This window comes from Saimiri boliviensis, chromosome 9 (assembly GCF_048565385.1).
Source record: "Saimiri boliviensis isolate mSaiBol1 chromosome 9, mSaiBol1.pri, whole genome shotgun sequence".
Taxonomy (NCBI): domain Eukaryota; kingdom Metazoa; phylum Chordata; class Mammalia; order Primates; family Cebidae; genus Saimiri; species Saimiri boliviensis.
In genome coordinates, this window is record NC_133457.1 from 102,460,291 (window position 1) to 102,488,106 (window position 27,816).

Genomic DNA, 27,816 nt, shown 5'->3' on the forward strand with positions numbered 1-27,816 from the left:
ACCCTAGCAGTTCGCAATTTTTCGTTATTTGCTAAGAAGAGAAAATTTAGGTGACACAAAGGACACTGAGAGGCCTGTCAGGCAGCAGCAGCTCGGGGAATGACAGATCAATCCCTGCCTTAGAGAAGGCAGTCGGGAAAAGCTGTGCTTTATGGAGACCTTGAGGACCGAGGCATACCCGCAATTTATGCACTGACCTGGATTCTGGCAGAGCTTGTGTTTCCCAAGACGTGGGTTCCCTTTCAATCGCAGATGCATCTTTTCGGAATAGAGAATGCCCTTCACCATCCTGTCCTGTCCTGTTTTTCCTAGAACTTCCTGTTCTTGGGTGCCAACGTCCATTACATGAGAGATTGAGGACAAGAAAGATGAAGCTTGGAGGCTACAGCTGGGTCTGCATGTTGCATTTCCAGCTGTGCGGCACATCTCGGAGATTCTTGGAAAAGGACGACATTTCTGTTCTCAGCTCTGGGGGTGAGGTCCGCCTGGCCTCCGCCTCCACCCTCCCGCTCTTCACCAGATGCATGCGTGCCCTCTCTGAGTCTGGACTTTGCTTTCCCCTCCAGGAGGGACCACCCTCCCCACTGACCTGGGATATCTTTACAAGCAGGCACTGTATTTTTTATTTGCAATCTGATCTCCATGCCTAGCAGAGTGCTGGCACTTAGTAGGTCCTCAATAAATATTTATTAAATGATGAGATGAAGGAATCACCTGGTATTCTAGCTGAACCTCATCACTGCCCGCCCTCTTCTGGCCTCAGGGGTCTTTGGATACTCAGCCCCATCTGTGGTCTCCAAGGCCCCTTTCTCGTCGCTGCTGCTATAGGAGCCTCAATGAGAGAAGTAGGGATTCTGTATGTCACTTAGCCCTGGACCTGGTGCTGATGCTCCGTCCCTAAGGCCCTTGTCCTGTCTCAGGCAGGGGCTCACTTCAGCATCTCTCCCTCCCTCATTTCTTGCCTGCCAGGGGAGCCAGTGATCTCCGGGAGCAAAAACTCAGCCTCCCACTGCTTTCCCCCATTGAAGCAGGTGTAAATTAGGAGGAAATGGATCTGTCTAGGTTTTTGGTCCAACCCCAATAAAAAGCTCATCCAACTGTTGTTTATGAGTCCCAAGCCTGGAGGGAGAGGCCATGATTTCTAATTACTGAACAATGAGACTTTGATCAGACTTAATAAAGAGTTGTTTCCAAGTTATGTAGTTGGGCTCCCAGGGACTGGGAGTCAGAAGACTCCTTTGATGTATTTTTTTTTTAATCGTGTTAATGAGCAGATGGATGGCGCTTCAGGCTAGCAGTTAATTCACAGGGAATAGTCCCATTTACCCTGTGTGTGACAGAGATGTGTTCCAAGATGGGACGATGTGTGTCACCCAGCTGGTGGAAGGGGAAGCTATGGCCCCACCTCCTCTCTCCTCTCTGCTTTTGTTCATTTGTTTGCCACCTTTGTCCATCCCTACGGCAGACTGGCAAAGGGCTCAGACTTCATCCGGTACTAGCTTGGGCAGATCACTTTCCCCTGGGGTCCTCATCTACGAAATGATGATTGTAGTAGTCACTTCCTGGGGCTGCAGTGAACACTGATATACAAGCATCTGTTTGAGTCCCTGCTTTCAATTCTTTAGGATTTATACCTAGGAATGGAACTGCTGGGTCACATGATAATTTTAGGTTTACGGTTTAGCCTTTTTTTGTTTCCAAGACAGAGTTTTGCTCTTGTTGCCCACGCTGGATGGAGTACAATGGCCTGATCTCAGCTCACTGCAACCTCCGCCTTCCAGGTTCAAGTGATTCTCCAGCTTCAGCCTCCCGAGTAGCTGGAATTACAGGCATCCTCCACCACACCCATGTAATTTTTGTATTTTTAGTAAAGACCGAGTTTTACCATGTTGACCAGGCTGGTCTTGAACTCCTGACCTCAGGTGATCCACCCTCTTTGGCCTCCCAAAGTGCTGGGATTACAGGCGTGAGCCACCTTGTCCCACCTGCATTTCTTCTTTTTAAGGATCCCAAGAGGTAGCTTAGAAGAAAAGACATTAGCATGCCAGGATCGTCCATATTGTGCTGTAAGTGACAACAGCATGGAGAAATCCCGGCAATGTAGGTAACAAGGTCAGGGGCAGCCACAGGTCTGAGCAGGTGGAAAGATGAGAGTTGCAAGGTATAGTATCAAGGGGTTAGGCAAACAATACCATCAATAAGTCTTCGTGTGTGGGAAGGGCAGGAGAAGAAAACGAAACAAACCAACACTAAGTATAGCACTGGGCCCCAGCCATCAGACAGTCAGGCAGGGGCTAGCACAGCCAATGCACTTCGCTTTTTTCACTGGAAAAGTCCAAAAGACATTTCCCTGTTAGTACACAGAGATCTTCTGCATTTGATTTTTAGGATTTAACACAGCTATGTAATATTCCACATTTGTGTATGTACAAAAGATTAAAGATTTGTCATTCATGCATTTAAAGATGCATAGCATCTCCTGGTGAGATATACAATTTATTTAACCAATCCCTACTTACGAGTCTTCAGGTTGTTTTAAAACTTCTGCTTTTATAAATAATGTGTCAATGAATAGCTATATTCATATGCCAATTCATATATGTGCAGGTACATTTTAGGATAAATGCCCAGAAATCAAATCCAGTAACTGACTCTTCAGTTAATTTGGCAAACTGGCATTTGCTCACTTTCTCCTCTTTCCAGACTTTCCCCTTCTCCTGAGGTGGTGCCTAGGCATACAGGGATGTTAAGGGGTCCACATGGCATCGTGGCAGTGGAGTGAAGCAGGGCATAGTAAAGAATTTAACCTTGCTCATAGAGAGACCTGGCTTTTGTCCACGGCCCCGGAAGGTCATCTCTAAGTCCTTGGAATGCTTGCCTGGTAAGAGTGTCTTTGTTTATCTGGGACTTTGGTCCATGAGAGATAGTCTAACGTGGGAAGCCATGGTAGGGCTTTTGGTCATATCAAATCAGCTTAACCTCTGAAGATGCTGAAGACCGAGCCCAGCCACATGGACAGCCAAACTAGGATGGCATGATCAAGCCCCAGAAAGACTCTGGGGATTTCCAGATGATTCTCAGGGGAAATGCCTGAGTTCAAAGAACAATTAGCCTGGAAGGAAGTTCCTATGAGTGCTGTGGGAGATGGTGGGAAGGTGAGGGACAGAACTTCACGATGAACAAAGGTTGTCTTATTATGCAGATGAAGTCCCCCAGCTAATCTCTGAGCTGCACCCAAAGCATAGGTGGAGAAGTTTGGGCATGGTGATTACTCCAAGTCTTTCGTCTGCTTAATATTTCCTAGCTATTTGATGAGATTAGGAAGGGGGTCTTAAGATAACTGCATTTATTTTGGAAAGAAGGTTCGGTTGCGTGCCCCCAGTTGGCAATACTTCATGCGTATTGTCACACATCAATGCTAGAAAAATGATGCTGTCCACAACTCCAGGGTGAGAGGGCAGCTGGAAGCTCTGTGTTGGAATTTTCTTGGACTCTGCCCTGTGTTACTCTTCCCTTGGCTGAATTTTTTTTTTTTTTTTTTTTTTTTTTTTTTTTTTGAGAGAGTTTCATTCTTGTTGCCCAAGCTGGAGTGCAATGGCTCGATCTTGGCTCACCACAACTTTTGCCTTCCAGGTTCAAATGATTCTCCTGCCTCGGCCCCCCGAGTAGCTGGGATTAAGAGCATGGCATCACCACGTCCAGCTAATTTTGTATTTTTAGTAGAGATGGGGGTTTCTCCATGTTGGTCAGGCTGGTCTCAAACTCCCAACCTCAGGTGATCCACCCGCCTCAGGCTCCCAAAGTGTTGGGATTACAGGCTTGGGCCACTGCACCCGGCCCCTTGGCTGATTTTAATTTGTGTCTTTTTGCCGTAATAAAATGAAATCATGAGTATAACAGCTTTAAGTGAGTTCTGTGAATCTTTCTGGCAATTTTTCAAACTTAAGGGTGGTCTTGCCCTCTCCTGAACTTGCAATTGCCGTCAGAAGTGCGAGTGGCCTTGTGGACAGTGCTGCCTCTAACTTCACACAGGGAGTCTTCTCCTCCCCAGTTCCCTCACTCACCGGCCAGAGATGCTGCCTGAGCGTGAGGCCATTGACACAGAGGCCTGTTCACTGAAGGTCCCTCACCTCCTGCCCCCAGCTGCTTCATTCTCAAATCTGCTCTTGGTGCTACAGACCCTGATTGATCAGCCTTCCTACTTGCAAACTTTAGCATCCACTCTGGTTAGTATAGGCAGAAAGGGGGGTTGTTAAAAGACTTAGATTGTTCACAAATGGTTGGGAGGATAAACAGAGTTGAGGCTGAGCTTCCAAACTGGTCACGGGGTAATCAGATGCAGACCACACCAGGACATATCTCACTTTCTCATTAACCCCACTGATTTTTAAGGTATTCTATCATACACCAGGATCAACATATACTTATAAGGTCCCCTTGTCTTAACTATCTGAGACTGCAACACTCAGTTAATGTTCAACTATCTGTTTGTGAAATACCTCTTAGCCCAGTGCTTCTCAAACTTTAATGTGCCTATGAATCCCCTGAGCATCTTATTAAAATGCAGATTCTGATGCAGCAGGTCTGGGGAGGAGCTGAGAATCTAACCATCTCCCAGGGCATTCCAATGCTGCTGGTCCTCGAGCAGCAAGATCAAGTAAACTCTGTGGTAATAAGAATTTTCTCACTGCCATGTAACCCCCTAGAACAGCACCTGGCACATTGTAGGTGCACAGTTAAACACTTGTCACACATGAATGGATTTAGCCCATAGATCACACGTGGCCCAGCTTCCCCCTCCATCTAGCACTATGTGAATTGTTGGTCCTCAGAATCTCCAGTAATCAGGAGCCCAGAAGAGAAAACTGGAAATTTCTCAAAAGCCAAGTCATGACAAAATGATTCAATCACTGACATAGTTTGGCTATATCCCCACCCAAATCTCATTTTGAATTGTAGTTCCCATAATCCCCACGTATTGTAGGTGAGACCCAGTTGGAAGTAATTAAATCATGGGGGTGGTTACCCTCATGCTGTTCTTGCAACAGTGAGTCAGTTCTCATGAGATTTGATGGGATTTTTTTGTCTGTTTTTTTGAGATGGAGTCTTGCTCTGTTGTCCAGGCTGGAATGCAGTGGTGCAGTCTTGGCTCACTGCAACCTGGGCCTCCCAGGCTTCAAGCAGTTCTCCTGCCTCAGCCTCCAGGGTAGCTGGGATTACAGACATCTACCACCACGGCCAGCTATTTGTATTTTTAGTAGAGATGGGGTTTCACCATGTCAGTCAGGCTGCTCTTGATCTCCCGACCTCAAGTGATCCACCTGCCTCAGCCTCCCAAAGTGCTGGGATTATAAGCATGAGCCACCACACCCGGCTGAGATTTGACAGTTTCATAAGGGGCTTTTGCCGCTGTGCTCAGCACTTCTCCTAACTGCCACCCTGTGAAGAAGGTAACTTTCTTCCCCTTCTCCTTCTGTGATGATTGTAAGCTTCCTGAAGCCTTCCCAGCCATGCCAAACTGTGAGTCAATTAAACCTATTTCATTTATAAATGACCCAGGCTTGGGTGTGTCTTCATAGCACTGTGAAAACAGACTAATACAGTCACCTTGCTGAGGTCAAGTGGCCAATTTTTGCAATATTGCTAGATCATGTGAGGTCTCAATGAAAAACCCCCTTGCAGGGAGAAGGCGCAAATTTCCCATATAGAAAAATTCTGAGTAATGTATGTAAATACTGCCCCGCAAGAAATGGGGAGCACAACTTTCTACCCCTTATGTATGGGCTTTGCTTCCAAAGAAAAGAGTATGGAAGAGTGGTGGGGGAGTAGACTTATCGAGAAACCTGACAAACACTCCATTAGCCAGCTGATCAAGGTTAAAATCCTCAGAGACAAGTCATGTTGATAGTAGGCATCTCAGTTCAGGCTGCTATAACAAATTACCACAGACGGAGGGACTTAAACCACAAACCTTTGTTCTCACAGTTCCAGAGGCTGGAAGTCTGGGACTGGGATGCCAGCATGGCCAGCGAGGGCTCTCCTCTGCGTAGCAGGCTGCTGACTTCCCACTGTCTCCTCACATGGGGGAGAGCAAAGAGAGGGAAGCAAACTCTCTCAGGTCTTGTCTTCTCATGGCACTGTTTCATCCAGGTTAACCTAAAGTTGCCTTACATTATTTTGAAGCTCAACCTAAAGATTCCTCTGTATATTGTGAACTGTAACCCAAATGGAGTTGTAACTCTTGTGCCAATCACCGAGTTCTGGCCAATCAAAGGTGGCCAACTGTTCAAATCATTCAAATAAGGCAAACGTACCTTACTTCCATTTTCTGTACATCACTTTCCTTTTTCTGTCCGTAAATCTTCTACCACCACATGGCTGCACTGGACTCTCTGGGCCTGCTGTGGCTCTGGAGGCTGCCAATTAGCTAATTCAGTTAAACTCTTCTAAATTTAATTCTGCTTAAGTTTCTTCTTTTGGCTGCATGCCATGGCTCACGCCTGTAATCCTAACACTTTGGAAGGCCAAGGCGGGCAGATCACTTGAGGTCAGGAGTCGGAGACCAGCCTGGCCAACATGGCAAAACCTGGTCTCTATTAAAAATACAAAAATTAGCCGGGCATGGTGGCGTGCCTCTGTAATCCCAGCTACTCAGGAGGCTGAAGCAGGAAAATCACTTGAACTCGGGAGGCAGAGGTTGCAGTCAGAATGAGAAGAGATCACACCACAGCACTCCAACCTGGGCAACAGAGCAAGACTCCATCTCAAAAAAATAAAATGAAATAAAATAAAAATAAAAGTAAATAAATGAATAAAATAAAGTTTTTATTTTAATAGTGCTAATTCTATTCTTGAGGGCTCCACCTTAGTGACCTAATTACCTCCCACAGGCCCTACCTCCTGATGGTATCCTATATAGATATCAACATATGAATTTGGGCAGGACACAAATATTCAGTGCAGGAGGTGTCCCTGACGTGGTGAGATGAGAATGGCACTCAATGGTCTTCCTCCTACACTCAAAGTGAAAAACATCAGACAAACCCAAATGCAATGGCATTCTACAAAAACTCCAGGCCAGTTCCCCTCAAAACTGTCAAGGTCATCAAAAGCAAGGACAGTGTGAGAAACTAGCACAGGCCAGGGGAGCCTCAGGAGCCTCGAGGGTTAAATTCAGTGTGGCATCCTGGGTGGGACCCTGGAAAATGAAAAAGACATTAGGGAGAAAAATAATAAAATTTGGATAAAGTTACGGAGTTAATAAGAACATGTCAATCATTAGTTACAATAAACGTAATATTAATATAAGATGCCAATAGTAGGAGAACTGGGGACAGGATATATGGGAATTCTCTTTATAATCTTTATAAATCTAAAATTATTTTTTAAAATTTTTTTGTAAAGAAATCAAAAATTGTGTTTTATTTATTTACTGAGAGAAGGTCTTGCTCTGTCACCCAGGCTGGAGTGCAATAGTATGATCACAGCTCACTGCAACCTCCACCTCCCGGGCTCAAGCAATCCTTCCACCTCAGCCTCCTGAGTAGCTAGGACCACAGATGCTTGCCACCACGCCCAGCTAGTTTTTGAGCTCTCTGCAGAGGCTGGGTTTCAGCATATTGCTCAGGCTGGTCTCGAACTCCTGGGCTCAAGCAATCCATATGCCTTGGCTTCCCAAAGTGCTGGTTCGGTTTCATTTTTAAATCTAAAACTATAAAATCGTTTTCTGTAAATCTAAAACTATTCCAAAATAAAAAGTTCATTTAAATTTTTTTTTAGGCTGGGCATGGTGGCTCATGCCTGTAACCCCAGCACTTTGGGAGGCCAAGGTGAGTGGATCACCTAAGGTCAGTAGTTCAAGGCCAGCCTGGCCAACATGGTGAAACCTTGTCTGTACTAAAAAAAAATTCAAAAATTTGCTGGGTGCGGTGGTGGGCACCTGTAATCCCAGCTACTTGGGAGACTGAAGCAGGAGATGTGCTTGAAGAGGCAGAGGTTGCGGTAAGCCAAGGTCACACCACTGCACTCCAGCCTGGGAGACAGAGGGAGATTCCGTCTCAAAAAAAAAAAAAAAAAATTCTTTTAAACTTAGAAAAAATTTTCATCCACTGGCGAATGTTGATGATCAGAAGTCACCAATTATCTACAGAGGAAATCGTGGGCCAGAAAGGCCATCAGCGCAGTCCTCCTCAGTAGATGGCAATAGCAGTCGATTTGTTGGTGGCTACTTTGAACTCGGGAGCCAACAGAATCTACATAATAGGATTTCAAATGCCTTTCAGAATGGATCTTGTATCACAGATGCAGGAAGAGGGTTTAGGTTTTCCTCTTCAGTGTGTCTTCTCTAGGAATGAAATCCTCATTGTCTGACACCTTGGTGGGTGACTGGTATTTGATGAACAGCCTCAGAATGCTGTCATTGAAGAATTTAAAGTCCTCATCAGGCCCAGGAGCAGTGGCTCACACCTATAATCCCAGCACTTTGGGAGGCTGAGGCAGGAGGATTGCTTGAGCCCAGGAGTTCAAGACCAGCCTGAGCAACACAGCAAAATCCGTCTCTTAAAAAAAAAAAAAAAAAAAAAATCCCCATCAGGGAAGCAAGTCCCCAGCTCAGACTCCTCACCTAGTAAAAATAACACCAGGGCTGGTCCCCACAGGCCTCCCGCTATGCTCCAGAAGGCTGCTTCCTGGCTTCCAGACATCTCTCTGCTCCTGATGCAGGGCTCCGTGAAGGTCTCTCAGGCTCAAACCTGGGCCCTCTTCTCTTTTTCTGCCATCTGGCTATTTCTAAAAGGATATATGTTCTCACATTCCTAGGGGATGTCAGCCTGCAAAACTTTGAAGACTACCCCCGATTGTCCTGTTTCCAGTCCAGCCTTCTCTCGTGAGATGCCGGCCTATCCCCTAACTGCATGCTTGATGTCCCTGTCAGGCTAACTGGATTTGGGGCACTGTACCCAGCTGGTGTGCCAGGGAAAAGGTAGAGGCATCCTGGGGTTTGCTCCTAGAGTCTGGTGCATAAATTCCCCCACAGCACATCCACCTGGGCCTGCTTCTCCCAGTCCGCAGAGGAACGCTGGTAATCAAACACAGCAGAACAGACGGCTGCTTTATGGGCCAGAAGAAAATGATTTCCCACCTGGGGCCACTATAGAATCTAGGGCTCAATTCTCTACTTTCCCTTAGAGAAGGCTTTCCTTCTGTCTCAAGTGATCTCATGGGGCCATTAATACAGACAGAGCAGAGAAATCCCAGGGCCAGGTAGGCTGTTTTTAAAAGAACGTTCTCACCATCTCACCTTAGGGTGGAGCGTTCGGCCCAGAGCAATCACCTGCATCCTCCAGACCCCATCAAGCCCAGCTTTCAGTCCCACGCTTCCGCCCCCCAGCTAGCCTTCTAGGACCTGCAGTTCAATCAAAAGTAGTTCTCACCCGGGAGGCAGAGGTTGCAGCGCGCTGAGATCGCACCACTGCACTGCAGCCTGGGCGACAGAGCAAGACTCCATCTGCAAAAAAAAAAAAGAAAAGAAAAAAAATGACTTCTCTAAGAACTGCCCCTGCACAGTGCCCGGTTGAGAGTCAATGTCAAATGGCTGAAATAAAAAACACAAAGTGTTGGCAAGAACATGGAATAAATGGAAACCGTGTGCCCTGTTGGTGGGAGTGTGTCTCCATCATTTTGGGCTGCTTACAACAAATTGCCATAGACTGGGTGGCTTAAACAACCAACATTTATTTCTGACAGTTCTAGAGGCTTGGGATGCTGAGGCGGGTGGATCACGAGGTCAAGAGATCGAGACCATCCCGGTCAACATGGTGAAACCCCGTCTCTACTAAAAATACAAAAAATTAACTGGGCATGGTGGTGCGTGCCTGTAATCCCAGCTACTCAGGAGGCTGAGGCAGGAGAATTGCCTGAACCCAGGAGGCGGAGGTTGCGGTGAGCCGAGATTGCGTCATTGCACTCCAGCCTGGGCAACAAGAGCGAAACTCCATCTCAAAAAAAAAAAAAAAAAAAAAAAAAAAAAAAAAAAAAACCAACTATTTCTCTTTCCACGCAGACACATGGTTGAACTGCATTTCCCAGCACCCCTTGCAATTAATTGTTAGCTATGTGACTAAGTTCTGACAAAGCCATAAACATCACCTGTATGATCCCCCTCCCCCCACCTCAGCTCCCCATTGACCAGCTGGATGTCAATATGTTGACACCCAAGGTGACTTGGGATAAATGTATTGAAGATGGCAGAGCCTCCAGCAGCAGCCTTGGCCCCTGAATGATTGTATGGAGCAGAGCTTTTCCCATACAAATCCCAACTCCGGCATTTGAACTTTACAAGAGCAGAAATAAACCTGTCACAGTCACTAAGATTTGGGGATTTAAACATGAAACAGGAGCTAGTATTGGTTTTAACTGGCACAGAAAGTAGAGCAACCCACAAGACTGTTGAATACATGTATGTAAGTATATTAAGGTTTGTAAGTTGCTGAATCTACAGTAAATGCTCAACAAATGGAAGCTATTATTAGTAGTAACACACTCCCTAGACATCAGGCTTCTCGCCTGCTTTCCCTTCGAGAGCCTTTCTAGTTTGCCCTGTTCAGTTAACTCCTCCTTTCCTGCAGCAAGAAAATATGTGCCTATCTAACACCGTAAATAACCAAATAATCTCTCCTTGTTCAGAATTCAGCTCCATAGTTCAATTGGCAACTGATCATGTGATATTTTGAAGTGCCATTTAAATATTTTGCTATCTAACTTCTCCTACTTTTATGTCTAACCTCCCTAAGTAGATTATAATTGCCTTGAAGGCAGGAAACAGTTATTGCATGTCTTTGTATCACCCACGGCTCAATGCAGTACTGAGTTGGGCACTTAATATGCATTCAGTGATTTGATTTGAAGTCTCTTGTCACTTAACCTAGTGCTCCAATCTTTTCCCCAGTTATGGGCCGCCCTAGGCCTTTATCATATAGCTCCTTCAATTTGTAGCCAGTTGTAGTTATCTCCAGATCCTTGCTGCTGCGCTTCTGTGCATGCTCAGCTGTCCCCACGTTTCACTTTAATTTCTCCTGTTCAGATCGCAGAGCTGCCCACAAAGGATATCTCTCCCTGTTCTCACGGCTGATGGTTCTAAGCTATCCACTGGGGCTTCGAAAGGTACTTGGGAGGTAAATGAGCCATGAAATGATAACTCAGGAGGGCGGAAACACGGGGCAGCAGGAAGTAAGAGAGGACCTTGAGAGTCTACATTTCACAGGGTGATCCAGGGCCGAAGGGAAGGGAGTCCCTGGCAGGTTGAGGTGACCTTTACTGTAGTTAACATTTTGGTGAGTTTCCCTAACAATTTCCCATTTCTGAAGAACCTGGGCATGGACGAGGTCTTGCAGAGAGCGAGTAGAGAGTGGGGTGGTTTCAACTGAAATAGTCCCTGTCGATCTAACAGTCCAATATTTGTAATTACTTCTCGCTATGCATTCAGTTGTGGTACCCCCAAAAAAGATATGCTGGCCAGGAGCAGTGGCTCATGCCTGTAATCCCAGTACTTTGGGAGGCTGAGACAAGTGGATCATTTGAGGTCAGGAGTTTGAGACCAGCTAGTCAATATGGTGAAACCTTCTCTCTTCTAAAAATATAAAAATTAGCCAGGCATGGTGGCGGGTACCTGAAATCCAAACTACGCCAGATGCTGAGGCAGGAGAATCGCTTGAACCCGGGAGGTGGAGGTTGCAGTGAACTGAGATCATACCACTGCGCTCCAGCCTGGGTAACAGAGCAAGACTCAATAAATAAATAAACAAATAAATAAATAAATAAAATAAAGCTGAAGCCTTAACCCCCAGGACTCAAAATGTGATCTTATTTGGAATAGGCTCTTGACAGAGGTAATGAAATAACAATAAGATCATTAAGGTGGGCGCTAATCCAGTATGATTTGTGTCCTTACAAAAAGGGAAAATGTGGACTCAGACAAGCTATACACAGAGGGGAGATGATGTGAAGTCAACTGTGAGATGCTGGAGGCGGAGACTGGGCTGATGCGGCTTCCACCCCAGGGATGTGTGAGGCTGCTGGAAGCTGGGAGGAGGCGAGGAAGGATTCCACCCAGTCCCAAAGGGAGCATGGTCTGTGGGCACCTTGATTTCCGACTTCTAGCCTTCAGGACTGGGAGACAATCCATTTTTGTTGTTTTAAGTAACCCAGTTTGTGGGGATAGGGGCACAGTAAAGAAAGGGTCTCACCCTGCCGACCAGCAGGCTGGAGTACACTGGTGCAATCATGACTCACAGCAGCCTCAACCTCCTGGATTGAAGTGGTCCTCCCACCTCAGCCTCCCAAGTAGCTGGGACCACAGGCATGTGCCATCACATCCAGCTAATTTTTTAGTGTTTTGTAGAGATAGCATCTTCCTGTATTGCCCAGGCTGGTCTCAAACTGCTGAGCTCAAGCTATCCTCCTACCTCGGCCTCCCAAAGTGCTGGGATTACAGACGTGAGCTACTGTGCCTGGTCTAGTTTGTGGTATTTTTTATGGAAGCCCAAGAAAATGAATACACCTACTTTCCCTTTATCCACGCATCCTTTCCCATATTCACAAAGGGACACCTAATGTCAATGTCTCAAGAGCGGGAGGGTTTTAGCTGAAATAAAGATTGAAGTTCGCCGTGTAGAATTCAGCTTCTCCCTGAGTTTCCAAAATAACTGCAACTGCTTCAAGTATCCCTTTGAGAGGAAAACCTTTAAAAGTGTTCCCTGGGAGATGGGCTCCCAGGTTGCCAAGCCCTTTTCTTGAGGGAATGTTCCAGACTACGCTCCCCTGGGACTTTTCCTGCGCCTGTATATGAGTCTCGGATGTGCCGAAGCAGAGAATCAGACGGCAGTGGCTGCTGATGTTTGGTGCCCAATGGTCTGCAGAAATTCTTTTTGTTTCCATTAGAACATTCAGTTTCCCCAATCTGTGTGCCCTTGGGGGTGGGGAGAGAAAATCCATTCATTCCACAAATATTTATTGAGCCATCACTGTATGCCAAGTGCTGTCATTGTGCTCGGGATTTATCAGTAAACAAAACAGACCTAAAATATTCCCAGCTTTGTAAACCCTACATTCTAGTGTGGGAAGAGACAGGCAATAAATGAGAACAAAAGTTAATTAGATAGTAGGTTAAGAGATAATAATGGTTATGGGAGAAAATAGAACAGGGTTATAATCCAATCTTTTTCCATTTTGTTCCTCAAATAGTCCTAACTTCGTCATTAGAAATGACTTCAGAATGGCCCCTGCATCCTTTGGCTATGTCCCTGTATTAGTCTGTTTTCGTACTGCTATGAAGAACTGCCCAAAACTGGATAATTTATAAAGGAAAGAGGTTTAATTGACTCACAGTTTGGCATGGCTGGGGAAGCCTCCAGAATCTTACAATCATGGCAGAAGGCGAAGAGGAAGCAAGGCACCTCTTCACAAGGTGGCAGGAAGGGGAAGTGCTGGGCGAAGGGGGAAGCACTCCTTATAAAACCATCTTATCTTGTGAGAACTCACTCACTATCATGAGAACAGCATGCGGGAAACTGCCCCCATCATTCACGTACCTCCACCTGGTCTCTCCCTTGACACGTGGGGATTATGGGGGTTACAATTCAAGATGAGATTTGAGTGGAGACACAAAGCCTAACCGTATCAGGCCCCATTATTTTCTGAGCACTTCCTCATTCTAGCATCATAATATGTGCCAGTTGTATTTTTTACTTCCCCTGCCCAGGACTTGCCATCTCCAAGGAGCTCTAGTTCTTTTTATTGGAAAATGGTATTTGGAAACCAATATCTGTGTACACCAACGAGCATACACATACAGCCATATTTATTTCTGTATTTTTGCATCTGTATATATGTTTAAAACCATAGGTTCATATTGATATTTTTGATTCTCATCCAGCACCACACAGGGTCCATTCTAGCTCTTTCCTTATTTCTAACTTTTTTCCAAACAAGGAGAACCCTGGCTCTCATCCACAATCTGCTTTCCTTTCTGTTTAATCCTAGTACACGCATATTGACTAAATAGAGCACAATATTTGCATGCAATTCTGTTTTATCTTTAGCCTTACAGTATACAGCCAAAACGGTGTCTTCCAAAGTTGCCGAGGTTAGTTCTTTTATTCCTCACACCCTTCAGTGGGATTGTCTCATTCATTTGTAACACAGGTTCATTCACTATAGCTTATATGCCATTTGGGATTTCTCCCACATATCCTGGTTGGTTTTGATGATTTATTTGTTTACTGGGTCTGTGAAACATTATGATGGTTCTGACAGTCAAGGCTGTACAAAAGTGTAGTCACCAGCACATTTGGTATTACATTTTTTCTTTTTAAATTTTAGCCATCCTAAATGGAGTGTATCTCATTGTAGCTTTAATCTATATTATCCTAAGGGCTAATTATGTTGAGCATCTTTGGTGAGTTATCTAATCAAGTCTTTTACACATTTTCTGATTGAATTATTTATTATATTAATGTTGACTCTAGAGAGATTTTGTGTGTGTGTGTTTGTGTGTGTGTGCGTGTGCACGCACGCGCATATATATTCCAATACAAGTCTTTTGTCAGATACGTGAATTGGCAAATGTTTTCTCCCAGTTTGTGGCTATTTCATTCCCTTAATAAGGCCTTCCACAGACTACATGTTTTTTATTTTGATAAAGTCCAACTTACTAGTTATTTTTCTTTCATGGCTTGTGCTTTTGGTGTGATATCTAAGAAATCTTTACCAAAACCTAGGTTTTCTTTTGTATTTTCTTCTAAAAGTTTTATAGTTTTGCATTTTATATTTAGATCTGTGATTCATTTTGAGTTAATGTTTGCATAAGTGTACAGTTTGGGTGAAGGTTTATTTTTTGACCTACGGATGTCCAATTGTGCCACCAATATTTGTCAAGAGCACTATTCTTTCTCTGTGGAGTCGCCTTTGAAACTTTTTCAAGAATCAGTTGCCCATACTTGTTGGGAGCCCTTCTGTGTGAGCACCTCAGAGCAGTTGTTCACTATATGGGAGGCTGAGCCCAGGAGCAGAGCCCCAGGCAGAGGGAAGTCGAGATAGGGAAGCTGGGGACAAAGAAAAAAGGAGAATCTAGTTAAAAGATAACCAGATGGGCAAAACTAGACGGCCCCTCAGTCATGAGGAACAGTATTTTTTGCTACAGAAACTTGCTTATGAGCACCAAAGATATTACTATCTTCTATAACCACTCATTGCTTAGCTGTCAATTTATTGTATAGAATTGATGATTTAGCTACTTGATTTCTCCTTACCATGACGTCAATCAGACCCTGAAAATGTATATATTCTGAGCCTTGAAAAATAAATGGGATGAGGTTTTTCCTCACCCCTCCTAACTCCACTTTCTGTCTTCTTTATTATGCCCACTCTTCATTCAGGTTGGAACCCTCTTGCTGGTCAAGAGTTCCTGGCAGACATATTTGTGTGGATCTATTTCTGGACTCTCTCCTCTGTTACCTGGATTTGTGAGTCTGTTCCTCCTATGCCACTGTCTTCATTTACAAAATATCCTGCAGGAGCTTTCATAAGAATTATATGAAACATATAAATAAATTTGAGAGGACTGTCATCTTTGCTGTGTTGGTCATCCGATCTGTGAATGTAGGTTGTCTCTCTTTTTATTTGGGTCTTTGATCTCACAGCATGTTATAGTTTTCAGCATACAGATGTTGCATATGTTTTGTTAGGGTTATACCTAAGTACTGCATCTTTTGGAGCTATTATACATGGCACTGCATTATCAAGTTCAGTTTCCAATTGTTCGTTGCTAGTTTACAGAAATATGACTGATTTTTATACATCAACCTCTCACCATCTGACTATAATTTGTTATTCTCTTACTATGCATCTAGATTCCGTTTATTAATATTTTATAGAAAAGCTTTGCTTCAATAGATGAAACTAGCCTGTGAATTTCTTTATGCTATCTTGTCAGGTTTGCATATTTGTAGCTTCATAAAAATAACTAGGCAATTTATCTTATTTCTCTCTGTGCTCTGGAAGTTTGATGAGCTTTGGAATCACCTTATTGAAAGAAACTAGAAAGTCCTCTTGGATGGCTTCCTCGACTAATTCCATAGTTATCAATCTGTTTAGGTTTTCTATTTCTTCTTGAGTCAATTTTGCTAATTTGCATTTTTTAAGCTTACTTCGGTTTTAAATCAAGTTATACTTTTCAAGGGGACTAACACTGAATTGTGTTCAATATGTTTTCATAATTCTTTTTCTCCCCTTTATACTGTATAATATCATGCAATAGTTAAAAAAGAAAAAGTGGAACTATATATGCTGACACAGAAAGATCTACAAGACGTAATTTTTAAAAGCACATTTCAGGAAAATAGAGAATCCATTTTTTAACAGAAAATCTTATTTTGAAGTTAGAACTCTAATTTTTATACGAAATTGATGTAAAGGAGTCTGAAATGTACCCACGAATAACTACTTGATAGCAGTACCGTCTTTAGACAGAAGTCAGGAGGATCCCTGCCTTGGGCTTTGATTTTGAAGAAACCCACTCCAGTTTCCCTCCAGAGGCACCATATCCCACAGGGGATATGCCAGAGGAACATGCCTGTCTAGAGCCCCACCCTCCTCCCAGAACAGGCTTCATATGCCTGGAACCCTAGAATTTCTTTCCCAGGCCTGTGAGGGGCTCACCCCAGGTATGTCCTCTTGGGGACGGAGCGTACCACTATCATGACCACTGCTAGGCCCGACCAATAACTAATAGGTGGCTGTTTGAGGAGGGTGCGGAGGAATTTGAATGTGCAGGTTGGAGTCTCCATATACTTATGCATAAGGAGGCCTTTGTGATGCAGACAGAGCTGGGCATGGGAAGGAAAGGGAGGCCTTACTGCCACATTCTGGCAAGGAACGGGGGGAGAGTCCAGATACTCTAAATCCAAATCTGACTTTCCAGGTCATTATAAAGGTATATTTGTCCAGATAGGAGGATAGAACATTTTTATTCAACTGTCCGTCAGTTCGGTTTGCAGAAACCTTCCCAACTTCTATTTGATTACCCCACCACTGTTACAAGCACATCTTGTTCATCATGTTACTTCCAGGGAGAGGTTGGGACTTGAGGGGAAACAGGAGAAAAGGGGTGTTACGGGTTGAATTATGTAACCCCAAATTCACATGTCAAATCCCTAGATCCCAGTACCTCCAAATGTGATTGTATTTGGAGTTATGGCCTTTAAAGGGGTGATTAAGTGAAAATGAGGCCACGACGGTAGGTCCAAATGCAATCTCGGCTCACTCCAACCCCTGCCTCCCTCCCAACGTGCTGGGATTACAGGCATGAGCCACCATGCCTGGACATAATGTCCTTATAAGAAGAGGACATCTGGGCACACACAGAGACATCAGGGCACTTGTGTACAGAGGTACAGTCTTGTGAAGAGGCAGCAAGAGAGTGGCCATCCACAAACCAAGGCGAGAGGCCTCAGAAAAAGCCCAACCTGTCAAGCTCTTGATCACAGACCTCAAGGCTCTAGGACTCTGAGAATATATATTTCCCTTGTTTAAGCCACCCATCTGGTATTTTGTTAGGTCTGTCCTAGCAAACTAATACAGAGGACTTAAGCTTTTTGATCTATTCTTTCTTAGTTGACTTTTGTTTCTTATGCACATATATCCATGCATTATTTATGTAATTAAGAAATAACATTTGCCTGGCGCAGTGGCTCACGCCTGTAATCTCAGCACTTTGGGAGGTCAAGACGGGAGGATCATGAGGTCAAGGCATAGAGATCATCCTGGCCAACATTGTGAAATCCTGTCTCTATTAAAAATACGAAAATTAGCTGGCCAGGTGGCATGCACCTGTAGTCCCAGCTACTGGGGAAGCAGAGGCAGGAGAATCGTTTGAACCCAAGAGGCGGAGGTTGCAGTGAGCTCAGATCCCAGCTACTTGGGAGGCTGAGGCAGAAGAATTGCTTGAACTGGGAGGCAGAGGTTGCATTGAGCAGAGATAATGCCATTGCATTCTAGCCTGGGCAACTAGAGCGAAACTGCCTCAAAAAAAAAAAAAAAAAAAAAAAGGCAGTGGCTCACGCCTGTAATCTCAGCATTTTGGGAGGCCAAGGGGGGAGAATCAACTGAGGTTGGAAGTTCGAGAGCAGCCTGACCAACATAGAGAAACCCCATCTCTACTAAACATACAAAATTAGTTGGATGTGGTGGTACATGCCAGTAACCCCAGCTACTTGGGAGGCTGAGGCAGGAGAATTGCTGGAACCCAGGTGACAGAGACTGCAGTGAGCCTAGATCGTACCACTGCACTCCAGCCTGGGTGACAGCAAGACTCCATCTCAAAAAAAAAAAAAAAGGTGTGGTGAGGAGAGAACACAGTGGCTCCAAATCATAAGTTACAAGGATAGAGAGATGCTGCCAGTCCTGTCTCACGTGGGTGACTCTGTGTGGCCTCCAGGTGAGCAGCAACCAGGCTTTACTGGTTTAATGATGTTGTTTTTCACTTCCTCTGAAACACCAGGCAGTTTATCGAGTTGTATATAAATACAGTATTCTCACTGTGCGAGGTACCTCATGCCTGTAGTCCCAGCACTTTGAGAGGCCAAGGTGGTGGATCATTTGAACACAGGAGTCTAAGAACAGCCTGGGCAACATAGTGAGATCCCATCTCTACAAAATAATTTAAATTTTTTTAACTTAAAAATTTAAAAAGTAAACACAGTGTTTTCAAAATTTCCTTGCTTTTCCTTTAATGTTTTACATTTCACTTTCTCCTTTCCATTTTGTTCTTTTTATTCTGTCTCCTGATTCTGTAACAAATTTGTAAGCACCAGTATTTCTAATGTCCAGGAGGTATTTTATGACTCCACTTTCCCTTGAACAAGACCTTATTAGCTCTTTTGTTATAATTCTTATCTCCTCCTCACAGTGTGTCTTTTACAAAAATATCTATTTTTTAAAATTATTTCGTCTTTTTTTTTTTTTGAGACAGAGTCTCGCTCTGTTGCCCAGGCTAGAGTGCAACGTTGTGATCTCGGCTCTACCTCCCAGGTTCAAGTGATTCTCCTGACTCAGCTTCCCAAGTGGCTGGGATTACAGGCACCTGCCACCATGTCCAGCTAATTTTGTATTTCTAGTAGAGATGGGGTTTCACCATTCTGGCCAGGCTGGTCTTGAACTCCCAACCTCAGGTGATCCGCCTGCCTCAGCCTCTCAAGGTGCTGAACACAACATTTTTTTTTCTTTTCTCTTCTTTTTTTTTTTTTTTTTTTTGAGACAAAGTCTTGCTGTTACTCAGGGCAGAGTGCAGTGGTGCAGTGGTGCAATCTCAGCTCACTGCAACCTCTGCCTCCTGAGTTCAAGCAATTCTCCTGCCTCAGCCTCCCGAGTAGCTGGGATTACAGGTGAGTGCCACCATGCCAGGCTAATTTCTGTATTTTTAGTAGAAACAGGGTTTCTCCATGTTGACTAGGCTGGTCTCAAACTCCCGACCTCAGGTGATCTGCCTGCCTTGGCCTCCCAAAGCCCTGGGATTACAGGGGTGAACCACCGCACCTGGCCTTTTTATGTACAGAGGATAGAACTTATTTTCTGCAAAGTGCCAAAGGAACATTACAATGATTCAGGAGGTTTGTGAGTCCAAACGATAGTTATTGTCTAGAGAATCTCAGCCGTCCTTCTGGCCGCAGAACCTCGGCTCTGTGTATCAGAGTTGCAGATGAGCTTCCTGATGAATGTGACGGGCTGGCAGCTACTCAACCTGGCCACGGACTGCTTCCTCCCAGCGTGCACCAGTGAAAAGCAATGCCTGTTCATCTCACATGCATCATTTCCCTCGCTGTTCCTCAGGATTTGAGCTTGGCCGGTGTCTTCCCAGGGCAATGACATGAAGGAATTCACAAACATGTTGACAGAGGGCAGACACCAAAACCACGTGCTATATGATGCCACTTAATGTAACACTCAAAAATAGGCAAAACTAGGCGGTGGCTCACGCCCGTAATCCCAGCACTTTGAGAGGCCGAGGCTGGGGGATCACGAGGTCGAGAGATCAAGACCATCCTGGTCAACATGGTGAAACCCCATCTCTACTAAAAAAAAAACATTACCTGGGCATGGTGGCGCATGCCTGTAATCCCAGCTACTCAGGAGGCTGAAGCAGGAGAATTGCCTGAACCCAGGAGGCGGAGGTTGCGGTGAGCCGAGATCGCGCCATTGTACTCCAGCCTGGGTAACAAGAGCGAAACTCCGTCTCAAAAAAAAAAAAAAAAAAAAAAAAAAAAATAGGCAAAACTAATCTATGTCGTTAAAAGTCAGTTAGCAGTTTCCTTTGCAGAAGTGCTGACTGAATGGGGGAGTGAGGGGGTGCTTCCAGGGTGTGAGTAATGTCATTTCTTGATCTGGGTGGTTACATGTTTGTGTCCATCTTGTGAAAATTCTTTCAGTTCTACAACATATGACTGTCCATTTTTGTACAGGTGTTAGATATCAGTTAAACTTTTTAAAAACATATTGGGTAAAAAGTGCTCAGAAAGGCCGGGCGTGGTGGCTCAAGCCTGTAATCCCAGCACTTTGGGAGGCCGAGGCGGGTGGATCACGAGGTCAAGAGATCAAGACCATCCAGGCCAACACGGTGAAACCCCGTCTCTACTAAAAATATAAAAAATTAGCTGGGCATGGTGGCTTGTGCCTGTAATCCCAGCTACTCAGGAGGCTGAGGCAGGAGAATTGCCTGAACCCAGGAGGCGGAGGTTGCGGTGAGCCGAGATCGCGCCATTGCACTCCAGCCTGGGTAACAAGAGCGAAACTCCGTCTCAAAAAAAAAAAAAAAAAAAAGTGCTCAGAAATACTGTTTTTACAATCATTACTTGCCTGTCATCTAAGAAAGTCAATGTGTGTGAACTATGAAAAGCGATTTTTGGCTGGACGTGGTGCCTCACTTCTGTAATCCCAGCACTTCGGGAGGCTGAGGTGAAAGGATGGCTTGAACCCAGGAGTTTGAGGCTGCAGTGAGCTATGACTGTACTACTGCACTCCAGCCTGAGCAATAGAGTGAGACTGTTACACACACAAAAAAAAGATTTCACATAATTTCTGTTTATTGGCTAAAGCAATCTCATGACAATCATACCCAGATGAGTCTTTGCACTAAACATAGTTCTATCAGTGGGAATTAAATTCAACTGCAGAAAACCAAAAATAAATAAATAGAAGTGTCCCAGTCAAGACAGAGATTGTTTTTCTTAATGAGGAATCTGAAGAAAGGCAGATCAGAGTTAACAGGGGAGCCCCAGTGGGACATCACATATCCAGTCTCCTAGTTTCTCCCTCCACCATCCTGAGAATGTGGCCTTTTTCCTCATGCTCACAAGAGGGATGCTGCACTCCAGTCATTATGACATTCCAGGAGAAAAGAAAAAGAGAAGATCAAAGTGCAAAATGGACAAGTTAGACAAGTCTAATCCCTTTTAAAGGGTTTTTCCAGGAGCCCACCTTTTCCTGATTCAGGTGTGGTCGCTCAGCAGCCTCCTGCCATGCCGGCAGCTGCTCCAGGACGTCGGTCTGGTGGTGCACAGCAGCCAGCAGCACCACAAGGCCAGCAACTTCCCCCAGTGTCCCCGCCTTTGGCGATTTTGTAGCAGAGTGCCTCTGGTAAGACACCTCTCTGTGAATGACTTTCTCTCACACCATAGAGGACAGTCTTCTTACAAGTTCCAGAGAACAGATCTCTAGCAGAGCCTACCATCAAAGACCACAGTGGCTTCTCTGCCATCCAGGGAACCACAGCTGTGCCCTCTGCAACAAAGTCTGGATCTCAGCCTTGCAAGAATGGGGGTAGGGACTTGGTGGGGGACTTTATCTTAGCCCTAAAAATGGTGGCTGCTCTTTATTTTTTTCTTTTGTTTTTTAGGCAGGGGCTCTCTCTGCCACCTAGGCTGGAATGCAATGGCACAGTCTTGGCTCACTGCAACCTCTGCCTGCTGGGCTCAAGCGATCCTCCCACCTCAGCCTCCCAGGTAGCTTGGACTACAGGCACACACCATACCCAGCTAATTTTATTTTTTGTAGAAATGGGGTCTTGCTATGTTGCCCAGGCTGGTCTGGAACTCCTGGGCTCGTGATCCTCCTGCTTCAGCTCCTAAAGTGCTGAGATTACAGGCATGAGCCACTGTGCCAGGCCTATTACTACTTTCATAGTTCTTGGTTTGCTCTTCAGAAAACTGGGGAGGGGTTTTCTCTTTACCTCAAGGAGTGAATCATCTCTGGCTTAGGAATCGCAAAGTGAATCTTTCTTTCTTTTTTTTTTTTTTTCCAAAACCACAATTACTTTTTCATCACAAAGTGAATTCTAACTCCTAGGAGGTCCTAGGGCATCCAGAAAAGTCCACCATGAAGTGGAAGGAGGAAAGAGGCGGTACCAAGTGCTCCTCGTAGAAGTGATCTTGAATTCACCAAAGCCCAGCTGTTTCTCCAGAAAGTAAACCGCGTTGAAAGTGCAGCCTGCAGCGCCATCTTTTGGCCACGCCTGGGAATGTCACATGAACCCTAGAAGTTCCTAGGCACGCTGAGGTACTGACTCAGACGGTTTGGGGAATTCACATGTTTATCAAGTCCATCAGGGTATTGATAAACACACAGGGTATACTGATAAACACACATGCAAGGGACATTTAAGTTACTAAATAAGTGCAAGGTTAATGCAGAGATAGTAGATTGCTTATACCTGAGGGACTTGATACCACGTGAAGGTGGTTCAGTAATTACCTTCCTCCTCCCATCTGGACACCGTATTTTAAAGTTGTTAAAGGGCCGGGAGCAGTGTCTCACACCTGTAATCCCAGCACTTTGGGAGGCCGAGGCAGTTGGATCACTCGAGCTCAGGAGCTCAAGCCCAGCCTGGCCAACATAGTGAAACCCCGACTCTACTAAAAATACAAAAATTAGCTGGACGTGGTGGCAGGCACCTGTACTTCCAGCTTCTCAGGAGGCTGAGGCAGGAGAATCACTTGGAGGTGGAGGTTGCAGTGAGCCGAGATCATGCCATGGCACTCCAGCCTGGGCAACAGAGTGAGACTCCATCTCAAAAATAAATAAATAGGCCAGGCATAGTGGCTCACGCCTGTAATCCAAGCACTTTGGAGGCCAAGGCGGGCGGGTCACCTGAGGTCGGGAGTTCAAGACCAGCCAGACCAACATGGTGAAACCCCATCTTTTAAAAAAAAAGAAAGTAAGTAAATAAATAAAATTAAAAAATAAAGTTGTCAACAAAAAATGTGCATGAGGCTGTGATGTACTGAATAGGTCACTGTGGTGCTCCTGCCCAAAATGCCTGGCCTGGATCTAACCATGAGGAAACACCAGTCAAACCCAAAGAGGAACTTTCTACAACGTGATTAGCCTTCACTCTTAAAAAATGTCAAGGTTGTGAGATACACAGAAAGGCTGGGGAAATGTTACCAACTTAAGGAGACTTCAGAGTCAGAGCAAACTAATGCAAGAGGTGAGTGGAGACTCACTTTTGCTATATAGGACATTGTGGGAAAATTGACAAAATCTGAATATGGTCTGATCATTAGATAACAGTATTATACGGATGTTAATTTCAGGATTTTGATAATTGTACTATGTTTGTATATTTGTACTAATTTATACCAATTGTACTATATTTGTACAATGATGCTATAATTATATATAGGAGAATGTCCTTGCTTTTAAAGAATGCACACTGAAGTATTTAGGGGTAAAGGGCCAACAAGTCTGCATTTGACTCACAAAGAGTTCAGGGGGAATATGTATATTCCTGTTAGATCTTTATGTGTGCACGTATATGTCTATGTATATATTTGGGTTTTTTCTTTATGTGTATATTTGTAACATTAGGGAAAGCTTTTAAGGAATTCTTTGTGCTACTTTTGTGACTTTTTAAAGTCTAAAAGTATTTTTTTATGAAAAGTTGATTTTTTTCACAAGTCTCCTGAAAAAATAATGTTATAATGCCACCATGAATTCAATTACACAGTAAAGCAGTAATATCTTACCTTTCCATGGAGCCCTTGGGAGTTGTCAGGCATGTGCTAATTTCAGGTTTATCTCATTGAATCCTCACAGCAATCCTATGAGGGAGATGCTATCATTACCCCCAATTTTCAGATGAGGAACCCTCTGGCTCAGAGGTGTGAAGTGATTTGCTCAGGGTCACACAGCCAGTAAGTGATGAAACTGGGCTGCTGTGCTCTCTGAATCCAGAGTAATTTTAAAAGTCCAAGTAGCAGCACGTAGGGTCCACAACACTGGATGGCAGGGCTTGCACTGTTCAGAGGACCGAGGACTGACCCCATGGCTGCAATTGAACTCTACAAGCACCTTCACATGTGCCTGGGCCTTTGCTGTGCCTCTGCCCACCCTCCAGCTGCTCCTGGCATGTCCTGCTCACTGTCTCCATCGGTCCCTCTCCTACTTCCTCTTCTGCGTTAAACTATCTTTTCCCCCATGACCCGTTCCCAAGTGCTCTACCTGGAAGAACATTCTCCCTGCTCTGCGGTTCAGCCCTATACCTGTCCCTTTCTCAAGGACTATTCCACTTTTTTGGAGAGGTGGGGACAGAGTCTCACTCTATTGCCCAGGCTGGAGTGCAATGGTGCAATCTCAGTTTACCACAACCTCCGCCTCCCAGGTTCAAGCAATTCTCCTGCCTCAGCATCCCAAGTAGCTGGGATTACAGGCGTGTGCCACCACACTTGGCTAATTTTTGTATTTTTAGTAGAGACAGGGTTTTGCCATGTTGGCCAGGCTAGTCTCAAACTCCTGACCTCCGATGATCCGCCCGCCTTGGCCTCCCAAAATGCTGGGATTACAGGTGCGAGCCACCGTGCCCGGCAGATTATCTCACTCTTCATCTCCTGCTGCAATTCCCCCAGCAAAGCAGAAGAGTGCAGCTGTAGCTAGCTCCGCTGGGGACTCAGCCAGGCCTGGATCCAAAACCTGGCTCTTCCCATCACTGGCTTTCTGATCTTGGGCAAGTCACTCAGCCTCTCTTAGCATCTGTATTAGTCCATTGTGCTTTCCTATAAAGAACTACCTGAGACTGGGCAATCTGTAAAGAAAAGAGGTTTCTTTGGACAGTTCTGCAGGCTGTACAAGCAGGCACCAGCATCTGCTTGGCTTCTGGTGAGGCCTCAGAAGCTTCCGATCATTGCAGAAAGCAAAAAAAAAAAAAAAAAAAATAGCAGGTGCATCACATAGCAAGAGAGGGAGCAAAGAGGGAGAGGAGGAGGTGCAGCCTCCTTTAAACAACCGGCTCTCTTGTGAACTAACAGAGCAAGAACTCACTCGTTACCATGCAGAGGGCATCAAGCCACTACAGAGGGATCCATCCCTATGACCCAGACACCTCCCACCAGGCTCCATGTCCAACATTCAGGACCACATTTCACCGTGAGACTTGGAGGGGACAAATACCCAAACCGTATCAGCATCTTTTAAGTCAAACAGAAGTATTGGCTGAGCGCGGTGGCTCGCACCTGTAATCCCAGCACTTTGGGAGGCCAGGACGAGTGGATCATGAGGTCAGGAGTTCGAGACCAGCCTGGCCAACGTGGTGAAACCCTGTCTCCACTAAAAATTAGCCAGGTGTGGTGGCAGGCACCTGTAATCACAGCTACTCAGGAGGCTGAGGCAGGAGAATCGCTTGAACCTGGGAGGCGGAGGTTGCAGTGAGCAGAGATCGCACCACTGCACTCCAGCCTGGGTGACAGAGCCAGACTCCATCTCAAGAAAAAAAAAAAAAAAAAAGAGGCATTTTAACCCAATTCATTATAAAGAGTTGTTGGGCATTTAATATGACATCTGACAAGCAGCAAGTACTTAATAAGTGTTAGCTACTATTTTTATGTCCTGTCTCCATAATGACTGTTTTACATTTTTTCCACAAAAATTAGTTATAAGCACGTGTTGAAGTTTTACTTTAAGCTTGTCACAAAGCCAAGTCAATAGTTCCCTTTCGTTAAGGATATTTCAAAGGAAAAGAGAATGGTTGGATAATCATTATTAAACTGAATACAAGACAAAGAAAGTGCGATAATCACCCAAGTGTTTGGGTAGCTAATTTCCCCAAAGAGGTTTTAATCTTGTTAAAGTTTATCAGAACATTGCTTAAGCATTTATCAGGAATGCTAATATCCTCCCAGAAGGAGGTTGTGAATTGTATCACGAAAGAGTTCTATCCCAGGCTATGAATGGGACGCTCTTCTTAATCAGACCCATAAGAATTGGCAGAGCACCGTGCCTCACACCTGTAATACCAGCACCTTGCAACACCGAGGCAGGAAGATCACTTGAAGCCAGAAGTTCAAGATCAGCCTGGCCAACATGGTGAAACCCCATCTCTACTAAATAAAAGAATTTAAAAATACAAAAATCAGCTGGGTGAGGTGAAGTACTCCTGTAATCCCAACTACTGGGGAGGCTAAGGCACGAGAATGGCTTGAACCCTGGAGGCAGAAGTTGCAGTGAGCTGAGATTGCTCCACTGCACTCCAGCCTGGGTGACAGAGTGAGACTTTGTCTCAAAAAAAAAAAAAAAAAAAAAAAAAAAAAAATCATGGCTGACATTTCCTGAGCCTTCACTCTGCAAGTAGACTGGAGCTGTGTCACAGGCTTGGCTTTGAAGCAGGTTCTGGATGCATTTCATCACTGAGGCCCCCCACTCCTCAGCATGCTCGGTTCAGTCTAGGACTCTGCAGGTGTCCACGACGTGCTGATGAGAGGTGTGAGAGGGAGCAGTGGCCATCATGTCCCAGGCCTTTGCACCCTGTGGGACACACACCCTCTCCACACCACCAAGATGGAAACAAACAGGCTTCTGAGAGTAGAAAAACCCCCCATTGCTCCCCCTGTTTCATTGGGTATGAGTTTGCGCTATTTGGGAGAATGTGACTCGGTAGGTTTTCTGTCCGACACCACAAAAAAGGCCCCTTGTCATGGAGATGACAAGGCGCTTTGTTCTGGCCACAGAGCCTGTTAGAGCGACCAGAGGCTCATTACCAAGCATGGATGCCTTTCCTCTGACAGACAATGAAGAATTGGATCCAAGTTGCTCATTAAGTTCCTTAGGGAGTTGTTGGACATCTTGCTACTGTATGAACAAACAGATGGATCTGGCTGCTGGCTGCAAGGATATTTTGGAAAGAGAAGGTCTGCCTACCCATCATGAAGAGGAAAATATTATACTGGGATGGGGTGCATCATCCTCAACCGGTTTGGGGGTGAGATCAGTGGTTCTCAAAGTGTGGTCCTCTGACCAGCAGTATCAGCATCACCTGGAAATTTGTTAGATATGAGAATATGCCCCAGCGCAGTGGCTCATGCCTGCAATCCCAGCATTTTGAGAGGCTGAGACAGGTGGATCACTTAAGGTCAGGAGTTTGAGACCAGCCTGGCCAACATGGTAAAACCCCATCTCTACTAAAAATGCAAAAATTACTTGGGTGTGGTGGCAAGTGCCTATAATCCCAGCTACCCAGGAGGCTGAGGCAGAAGAATTGCTTCAACCCAAGAGACAGAGGTTGCAGTGAGCTGAGATCTTGCCACTGCACTCCAGCATGGGTGACAGAGTGAGACTCTATCTCAAAAAACAAAAAAGAAGAAGTGAGGGTGCTTGGTCCCCATCCCAAATCTACTGAATCAAAATCTCAGTGGAGGCCGAGCGTGGTGGCTCACGCCTGCAATCTAAGCACTTTGGGAGGCTGAGGCAGATGAATCACGAAGTCAGAAGATCGAGACCGTC

General features: G+C 45.1%; 1 protein-coding gene across 1 annotated transcript in view; it reads left to right on the plus strand.

Annotated features, from left to right (window-relative positions):
- LBP (lipopolysaccharide binding protein) overlaps window positions 1-702 on the plus strand; it is a 31,650-nt gene extending 30,948 nt beyond the window's left edge. The window contains exon 15 of the mRNA XM_003936375.4: window positions 313-702. Coding sequence (XP_003936424.2) covers window positions 313-357 — 45 coding nt within the window. The 3' untranslated portion in view covers window positions 358-702. The remainder of the gene's footprint in view (window positions 1-312) is intronic.
- The last annotated feature ends 27,114 nt before the right edge of the window (window positions 703-27,816 follow it).